At 39.7% G+C, this 9,538-nt stretch overlaps 1 protein-coding gene across 2 annotated transcripts; it reads right to left on the bottom strand.

Annotated features, from left to right (window-relative positions):
• Positions 1 to 1,629: 1,629 nt before the first annotated feature.
• Positions 1,630 to 9,505, bottom strand: TRMT2A (tRNA methyltransferase 2 homolog A). Of its 2 annotated transcripts, XM_030025613.2 has the most exons (11): positions 8,783 to 9,505; positions 7,952 to 8,060; positions 7,280 to 7,461; positions 6,311 to 6,425; positions 5,935 to 6,050; positions 5,174 to 5,285; positions 4,018 to 4,140; positions 3,291 to 3,366; positions 2,666 to 2,782; positions 2,347 to 2,443; positions 1,630 to 2,015 (listed from the first exon to the last, which is right to left on the bottom strand). In XM_030025613.2, exons 1-11 carry the CDS (start codon positions 9,391 to 9,393, stop codon positions 1,727 to 1,729), a joined length of 1,947 nt encoding a protein of 648 aa, XP_029881473.1. In that variant the 5' UTR covers positions 9,394 to 9,505; the 3' UTR covers positions 1,630 to 1,726. The 2 variants fall into 2 exon arrangements, with proteins under 2 accessions (XP_029881473.1, XP_040981975.1); XM_041126041.1 differs by lacking the exon at positions 2,666 to 2,782.
• Between the last annotated feature and the right edge of the window lie 33 nt (positions 9,506 to 9,538).

The raw sequence follows: 9,538 nt of genomic DNA, 5'->3' as shown, positions 1-9,538 counted from the left end.
TACTTACACTTTTTTGGTGAGGAATTGAATGTTTATGTGGTTAGACATCCCTTGGAATGAAATTAAATTCAAACTTTTTCTTGAATTGGAATTTGTATTTTTACTTAAGCGATGTCAGGGTTGGAAATGACACAACCCAAAGTTGCTGGGTTTGGTACCTGTTGCCACACACCTGCCTGGCAGGAAAGGAAAGGGTATCAGCAAGTCTGTGTGCTGTAATAGCAGGGGGTTTTGTTCAGTCCGTATTAAATGTGCACTAGAAGTATGTTCAGTAACTTGAGATTTAAAATGGTTAATCCTTCTAACAATCAACCAGTGTTACTGTCTGTTCTGTAGTGTGGATCACCATCCGTTAAATTAATGCTAGGTGCCGAGCATCTACGGCAGTACAGATCCCGAGTGGAGCGCAACTTGTGCAAGGGTAGGAGGCTCAGCTAGGTTTGTCTTCCCACCCACTAGCTACGCTGGAAGTGCATCTGAAGGTGCTGGGCCTCAGTTACGTAGTGTTCGCTGTCACGGCCCGGTTGTCTGCAACACGTGCTTACTGTGGTAAGGTTTTGCATTAAACACAGCTGCCTCTTTCTCTTACTGCACAGAGCTCTGAGTAAAGCACTTGGGAGGATACCCGAGGTAAGAGCTTTTTGTAGTAACCACCAAATTAGACGTGGCTCTTCCATGGAATTATTTTCCATGAGGCTGAGGTTAGCCTTTTTAAAGCCACTGCAGGGTCCAAAAGCCTCAGTGAGGCTGTGGAACTCACTAGAGCTCATTATGACATAGGAGGTACTTGACTGAAGGTATCCACTAAGCAGGCTTACTAAGAGTCTGAGAGGAAAATGAGCCTCTTTCTTTATCAAAAATGAAAAATTTCTTACTTCTTCCTACTTCTTCCTGCCACAAAGGATGGCCCTGACTGGCGTCTGTACAGTTAATTCCTGGCTGTAAGTTTGCACCGGTGAGGGCATGCCTACAGTGAAGTCATCTCAGCTTTACTTGTACATTGTAGGAAATGATCTAAGTGAGCCTTTATTGTATCGTCAGTGACAGTACGCTCTCAGAATAAAACCGATTTCAACTGTGGAAAGCGTAGCATTTTTATTAGAATATGAGTTTATTGCTTTCTAGTGAAGATTTAGCAAGTGAATGATTTATGGAAGGTTTAAGATTGCCAGATCTTTCCTAGCTTATTCAAAAGACACGGCACTGTTTTGACAGGCTAGCAGAGCTGAAAAAAGTTAGTACTGACAGTTATAGGTCCCTGTAACAAGATTACCTGCTTTGGGATTAGATACTGTGTTCAGTCAGTCTGCAGGGTCCTCCTTACCCCTTAGTTGTTGATAAATAGTAGCTATTCACTAGCTTAAAAAGTGTGGCGTATTACACTTGCACTGGAAGGGATGGTGCTGCATTAAAAATGAGCCCAGGTTTTAAATAGTTGTATCTGAAGATAGCTGTGGGATACTTTATTCAAAGCTGTTTCAACTGTTTAAAGGGTGAGACCACCATATACATTACTTCACTCACCTGAATTTCCCCCTGAGGGCAGGAGGAGAAGAGCAGGACTAATAGTACATAATGAAATTTAATTCAAGTTAGTATGATGAAATAACTTAGAAGCCTTGCAACTACTCTGTTGTACAGAGATTTATTACCTGGATGTTACAGAAACAACGTTATTGAAGCAGCTAACAAGCAAAAGTAGTCTCTGGAAAGTGTCTCTGAAGAGTTACGTTGATTCCCTCTCTTCAAGTGCAGTATCTAGATGTACAGAAGTCGCCTGGCTGGCATCAATGCTGGATGGGTTGGTGCCATCCAAGCACTCCGAGTTGTATCCTGCTGTTGTGACTGGAGTAGCATCAGGCGGTGCTTCAGCAGAGCTCCCGTTTGCATATTCAACCCTTTCAAAGAATATCAGTAACTCACAATGCCTGGTCTGAGGGAAGAGATCCACAGCCATTGCTTTAACGGGACGGAAAGAGGCTCCTTTGACTCTGTTGGAAGGGGCCCGGCAAAGGCTTGATGGGAAAGGGAGAGAAAGGGGAGGAAGAACTCTATTAACGTTTTAGTATACTGTGCATCACTGCTACTCTTCTAAGAGAGGATTTCTTCCCCAAGCCTCAATTCCATGACAGGGTTATGCACCACCCCTAATATTTCCATTACTGCTCGCATATTGGGCAATACAGTTCCAAGCTTGCTGTGCAGCAGCTGTCAACCGTTTCTCATGAAAGGTAAGCCTCAATGAATACGGCTTAAAAATAAAATTCCAACGATGGCCCTCCCTCCCCAAGAAGCATGTATTTTTCTTCTTGCTACATATACTTAGTCAATGCAAGAAATACTCACTCCACAAAGTTATTCATTGCGGCTCTGGGATTGCAGGATACATAGATAAGCTTCTTCAGATGTTCAGCTCTTCTAATGGCAAGAATTACCTTGGAATCTAGAGGATCAAAAACCAAGGCAGCTGTTTACCAGTTCTGCGTGTATCAACAGACTCACACAAAAACTCCAGGTTACGCTCCAGCATGAACAAAACTGTTGCAATACCTAGTTGCTTCAAGCTATACCTGAAGCCTCCCGTTTAATTTATTCCATTGGTGTTTTCTTGGGTTCACCACCAAACACCAATTAGCAGAACAGACTTAAGAAAAGGTAAACTTACGCAGCCCTGCTCGTGGCGGATCTACAATAGTAATCAGGTTCTGAGGAGCTAATACGTTAATTAGGGAAGGAACAATATCTTCAGCCTTCCCACAATGAAATTCAATATTATTCAATTCTATAAAAAAATGAAAAGATGTTATCAGAGTACTTATCTAGTCAAACCATCTTTCGATACACTCAAATTGGATATTAAGTTTGGATGCCTTAGAAACTACAAATTGTTCAGTCTACCCTGAAATCAGTGTAATTTAAACAATCACTGGTACTTCACATCCTTTAAACAACAGTAACTTGAGCATCTTCCATTATCTGGACTAAAGCAAAACCCCACAAAAAATAGCTACTGTTAATGTTTTATTTATGAGGGTAACTGACTTCATCTTGCTTTTACACTGAAATGTTTTATTTTTGGAGGAAAAAAAACCTAGCTGTTAGTCAACAGGAAAACTGATCTCACAGACTACATGGTATTTGTTTTCAAGAGAGATTAAATGTTTAAAGTGGACAAGATTACTATCAACAACATGTAATTCCAAGCTGCTTAGATAACGTAAAGAGAAACTAGTTCTATAACTGCTATACTTCTTAACAAGCAAAGATCTTAGCATTTTGGCTTAACTAACCATTAATCTGGGCATTCACTTTGGCATCTTGCACAGCTTCTTGGCAGAGTTCAATTCCAATCACTTTCTTTACTTTCTGTAGAAACAAGGGAAAAAGATCTGTCTGTGGTATGTAAATGTAAGTTTAACCACTATTCATAGCATCAGCAATTAACTACTATACATGAACGTTGACTAGTACCTGGTCAGAGAATTATTGCCTTGCAGCCAGAAAAAAGGCTGAGAAGGGACCTGTGCAAATAAATACGGACTTCTTAGACTCAAATTGTGGGATGAACACCATTTATCCCAACCTGTATGTGACAGACTCTAGTTATGCTGGCGTCTTCTTTTTTTGGGGCCAGACTTCCTTATGTGGTCTAGCAAGCTCCACTCTAAAAATGATGTAAGAAATGCTGGTTATTCACAGCCAAAGCTTTCTGAGAAAGCCCAAACTAGTTAAGTGGATAGATCCTAGTAAATTTTGGCTAGCCTACAGAACTACTGCCTCTTTTGACTGAATTAGTTTCAAAATAATTTAGGGTGCTCAACACATGGGTGAGATTTCATAATGATTTGGTAAAACAGCTTCAGGCAGTTTAATTAGAAATTAATTGAAAAAATTAAGACATAACGTGTTGCATTTCAAGGACGTCAAGTATTTTCTTTCACTGTAAGCACAACTAACTATCTACATCTGTTAACAAAGTAGCTTATATCCAGGAAGAGAAATCACTCACTCACTCACCTTTGCCAAAGAAATCCCAATAGTTCCTGTACCACAGCAAATGTCAAGTACAGTGCTCTCTTGGCTCAGTTGCGCCCACTCCCTAATGGCGGTATACAAAACTTCTGCAGCTTGTGTGTTTACCTGTGAAATTACGTTTCAAATAGGTCTACTTCTTCATAAATAGTAAATGTGTTTTAATGAGTCTTAGGAAAGCATGTTTTCTTTTTCTTGCTTCTAAGAAACAAATCACATATAACTGACCTAGACCAGCACATAGTAACAGATCACCACTCCATTGTTGAAGTCTCACTCAATTTCTCTCTAAAAAGTAGTGTTTTGTTGTCTGTGTTCTAGTGAAAACATGACTTGTTCTATAGTACCTGAAAAGCAAGTCTGGAAACTAGAGGAGACAGCAAACAAAATAATTAAGCAAAATGCTAAGCAGTAAAGTGAAGTCCAGACTATAAAAATACTTCCTCTCCTTGAATAGGAAGTAGTAACGATTCAAAACCAGGAGAATATAACCGTGACAATACATTCAGCAAGCTCTATTTGTTTGTAATACTGCTTTAAAGTAAATGCTGTAATTACACATTATGGTTAAGGAAGTAGTGTATAATAAGCTTTCTAAACCAGTGCCTCTAGAGCAAGCATATTTGTCTTAAAGAGCAAGCAAAGCACGCTATGTGGGGAAAAAAAAAAAGTAGCCTATAATCTATGGCAAATAACAGAAAGTACAGTTTAGCTTCAACATATTTACAATACTAAATGATAACATACTTCCTTCCTATTTTGATACGTTCCATTTCAACAATATAGGCTACCTGCTAAGGCTTTAAAGTGTTGGAAGGGCAGAAATAAATTTTGGAAAAACAAACAAAAATTAGTATTACAAAGATTCCTGAACTACATACTGCATGTTCTGTATACACAAAGGCTACCATTTAACAGGAGGCCAATGATACTGAACTAGTAAAAAGAAAAAAACACTTGTCTTCAACATGTCTCCATCAACTGTTTTCGCAGCCAAACATAATACTCAAAGGTATTTAATCACACCAAATAAATGAAAGATTAAATCTCTAGGTATATAATATCTTATTACACGGCATTAGCCAGGCTTAAGGGCACTAATGCAAATCCAGTGAAATTAGCAACTTCGTATCATCCTTACTTGAAAAAATGCATGAGGAGAAATTCTAAATTTTAGGCCAAGAAGTTCTTCATAGATGTACTTATCACCAGCCACATGCTCCAAAGGCAAGTCTTCTAGGTTGGGAGATTTCCTGGGCAGGATGGGAAAGGGGGGGCAAGGCAAGGGGAGACAAAATAAATAAAAAAAAAAGAAGGAAGACAAACATGGTTGTTACAATTTTTACCAAAGCTTTAGTCATCTTAAAAACTATAGTACTACATACTAAACAGTAATTTATAGTGGGCCAACATTTATCATATCCTTTTAGAGACTCTCAGCCATTTTTTTCTTACGGTGTGCAATTGTTCCGTTGATGTCAACAGTAGGACCTACATTGTCTCTAGATAAAGATAGCGTGAGCCTTGTGCTCTGTGGAAAAGGATGGGGAGGTTAAAAAATCACATAAAATAGGGAAGAAAGGAGGCAGAAGTTACTTGTTGATAATAATAAATATCCATCTACTGCAGTAAACACTTTTACAGCTTGACAGCCAGCAACTAGTAGTGGCTTTACCCACTGAAACTCCACCTGCGTTTATCCAGTGAACACTACAGGAGAACGCAAAACTTCAGGAGCCTCTTGTGGAAAAGGTAAGTAACTGTTCAACAAATTAGTAACACTGCTGCTACTTTTATGATATAGACAAAATAATGGTGCAGGAGTGCTACCTACTTTTCTGTTGCAAACACCAAAAATACAGCCACCACCAAAATCCCCCAAAGCGAAGTCAACTCCCTCACCTCTGTCCTTCCTCCACAAAGTACAGAGAAGTAACGCCACTGCTCTTTCCCATCCCTTCTGTGAAGTATTTTGCCAGAGAGATTTTCAGGTCAGCTAGCTCTTCGTTACTTGATTTCTAAAGGTTTCATTTCAAAGAAGGGAGAATAATCATCTTAGTGACTTAATGATATGATTTAGTGTATGCCTTCTATACGCATATTAATTACTTGTTCATTTCCATGTATCAGATTAGTCTAAATAGAAGACTAGGAATGCAAGGTAAACTACGGCAAGTAATTATTCTATTTCTCTTTTGCATGCACGATTCATAAAATCAGATTTATGTAATTGTAAAGCTGTGTGTCTGGGCTGCACATTACACATCAACTTAAATACCTGAGGATTAAAATACACAATTGCCATGATGTGGCCATTCCTGGTGGTACGGACTGTGAGCTGTTTCCAGTGACCTTCATAGGTTTCTGGGCTGTAAACTGAGTAAGGAGTTGACCTGCAATTTTCAGAAGCTCAGTTACTTAAGAGAACTATTTTTTTGCATAACATTCAACAGTTTCTTGAAACAAAAGCAGCTCACCATGCAAAGCAGTGAAAAATGTTAAGTACAGGCTACATTGATTTGACAAGGAAAGAACAACTTCCACATCTTAATTGATAAGAAAGGAAAAAAAAGAGACTGATGAATAGATAATATCTCCTAATGCAAAATAGTCTGTCCCCCCATCTCACAATCCTCTTACACGTTTTAAGCCACACAAAATTACAGATAGGCTATAGGCAGCTTTTCACCGCATTCAGAGAATGACACAACTTTTTATAATGCCTTCATCGGCTTCTGTCCTTCATACCAAGTTCAAACTTTGCACCTTCACGATTCTTCTGAACCACTCCTTTTTCTAAAAAGTGTTGTTGCTTAAATTTACAACTTTTGTTTCATTCCTTGTTGTAGGATGATTCTTCTCTTCATCCAAGGAAGCAATTGACCTTTGTTATTCAAATTCCTCTTTAAAAAAACTTTTTTCTGAGTATTTCTTTAGAGTCAATGGAAGAAGCTCTCAAATAACAGACACTTTTTATTGTAGACTTAAAAAATCTCATTGCTTGCAATAAAGCTGTGTTCGGCTGGAATCTGTCCCTCCATCTCAGAACAGCTGAGCAAGAGCAAGGGAAAAATACCCAGTGATCTAGGCACAAGAAGTAAACCTCAAAGAATTGCTAAAAATTGAGACTGGTATATCTTAGGTCTTAAAGCTCAGAACAAACACTAAGCTTTTCATAATATTTAATTTTATAAATATGTTTAAGACATCAAAACCTTTACGGATAACTCATTTTACTTATGCTCACCTTATGTAGTCTTGGAAAGCTTTTACTACTTTTTTGGCAATAGCAGGAATGTGAATAGTATCAAATGGCTCCACTACAGCACATGTACCACCCTTATATTTGCCAAGACGACAACCCACAGTTTTGTCTTCTTGATTTACACCAATCCCAATCAAGAACTCACATTTGTTGCGATATTCAGTCTAGATTTAAAATAAAGTTATGTAAGATATTTACATAGCACTTATTTGTACATGTCAAGTTTCTCCTGAAACAACCCTCATATAGTTAAATGTATTTGCAAATGGACACAGGACATTTAGTTCATATGGAAGATATTAATGGATTTTGATGTATGAGAACTAACAGCAATAATGAAAAAGGTTTTAGTAAGTCCTGTTATTTAAAGAGCAATATATTGCCTCTGTTGAAGAATGGTTGTATTAGCCTACAACACAAGCTTGTAGGGACAGCATATTCATTTTAAAGTTAGAATATCCAGTTAATTGTAACTGTTCTTCTGCTTCCTGTAAATATTTCCACACAGTATTTACATGAAAGGCAACAATGTCTAAAATTCATCATTCATTACAAGTCAAATACTCAGTTTGTCCACTGTCTCTTAAAACCAAGTGATTAATTTAACCCTAAACTCATTGACCCCATTCCATACTTTACCTAGGATTACATTACCTGTAATGGTGATGCTTTCACTCCCTCTACTGGGCAACACAATTTATTATACTTCTGCTTCTGCAGGAACAACCAAGGTAATAGAGCTCTGTTGTTATTTCCGATTTCCCTGCCCAAAGCAGAAACAAAAATTGTAAAGTACACATTTAGAAAAACTGAGGTTATTAACAGTTGCACTAGACTTTTTTTTGTATAGGGCATAAAAACGTATCAGATTATCAGATGAAGAATATTTTTTCCAGAATTTTTTAACAGGCAAACCCCCTCTAACTTTATAAGAACTGTGACCTGAAAAATAAGAGTTAAATGTAGTTATAAAGGTATGTACTAGATTTATCAATGTACCCATGCATGAAAAGAATGCCAATTTTACCCACATAAGCAAGTAAGGCAAGAAATAGAAGTTGTACTTTGATCAAGAAAGACCAGGCATAAAAATCTGAGGGGATTTTTAAAGAGAAAATCCTAATAGTAATTTATCATCTCTACAGATTGATTACCTCTTACACCATTTGACAGTGCCAATTTTTTTAAGGGCACAAACATCCTTCTGCTTATGCCTATGGAACAAGAGACATTAAAACAATGCCCCTTCGTTTAGCAATCTTTCGAGGCTGACGAAGAACAGCTATAGCAAGTTCTGTCAGCTGGAGCAGTTTTTAAGTCCTAGCATCGCAGATTATCTTTTATTTACTTTGTCAGGGGACTTGGTTTTTGACCTACCTCTAACCTACTTTTATTTTAGAGATGGGAATTTGTGCCAATTTAGCTACATCCCAACATAAGGTCAAGTCTTGTAAACATTACAGTAGCTTTACAAACAGGAATTACTTTGTCAGCTTCTGCAGCACTTGTTCGCACTCCTGCTTCTTTTTGGCCAGCTGCTCTTCGTAGGGCATCTTCCACAGCGGGGTCACGACATCTGCTATTTGCTTGCTCAGAGGCTCCTCTGCGCTGGCGTTGGAGGGAGCCAGCCGCTTCACCTCTCCCTGCTCCGTCTCCTCTTCCTTCTTCCTTTTCTTTGCAATGGGGTCAGCTTTCGGCTTGGCAAGCCTAACGCTCAGGTGCCGGCTCTTCCACAAAACCCCATGGAGGACTTTCATGGCCTTGTCCCTCTCCTCCTCGCTCTTAAACGTCACGAACGCGAACGTCTGCTTCCCGAAGAGTTTTATCTTGTGCGGACTGAGCCCGTATTTGGCAAGAAACTTTTTCACATCATTAAACCCGATGTACTTGGGAAGGTTTTGTATTTCAACTTTATAGATCTCGGAGGTAAACAAGTCTCCCTTAATGTATCTGTACACGTCGGGGCAGGCTGCGGGGCTCTCCGCGGGGTCACCCCCGCCTCCATCGGCCTTGCTCTCCGCTTCAGCCCCATCTTTAGCCTCCGGCACAGGAACCGCGACGCGGTCGGGGTCGCACCGGTCGCTTTGCTCCGCCATGCTCCCGCCAGCCCTGCGGGTAACGGCGGCAGGCCGCGGCGCCCGCCTCCCCTCAGCCCGGACACCAGGTCAACCCCGGCCCCGCGTGCGTCCCCTCTCCTCCTCCTCCTCCTCCTCCCGCCCGCCCGGCCCCGCGCACACCTCG

Source organism: Aquila chrysaetos, chromosome 9, assembly GCF_900496995.4.
Source record: "Aquila chrysaetos chrysaetos chromosome 9, bAquChr1.4, whole genome shotgun sequence".
Lineage (NCBI taxonomy): Eukaryota > Metazoa > Chordata > Aves > Accipitriformes > Accipitridae > Aquila > Aquila chrysaetos.
This window is presented reverse-complemented; position numbering and strand designations above follow the sequence as displayed.

Coding starts and splice junctions, on each gene's coding strand:
- TRMT2A (XM_030025613.2), bottom strand. CDS start 9,393: ATGGCGGAGCAAAGCGACCGGTGCGACCCCGACCGCGTCGCGGTTCCT. Junction 6,426..7,279: donor GCTTTCCAAGACTACATAAG/GTGAGCATAAGT, acceptor TGAAAATTGCAG/GTCAACTCCTTACTCAGTTT. Junction 6,051..6,310: donor TTGTGTATTTTAATCCTCAG/GTATTTAAGTTG, acceptor TGAAACCTTTAG/AAATCAAGTAACGAAGAGCT.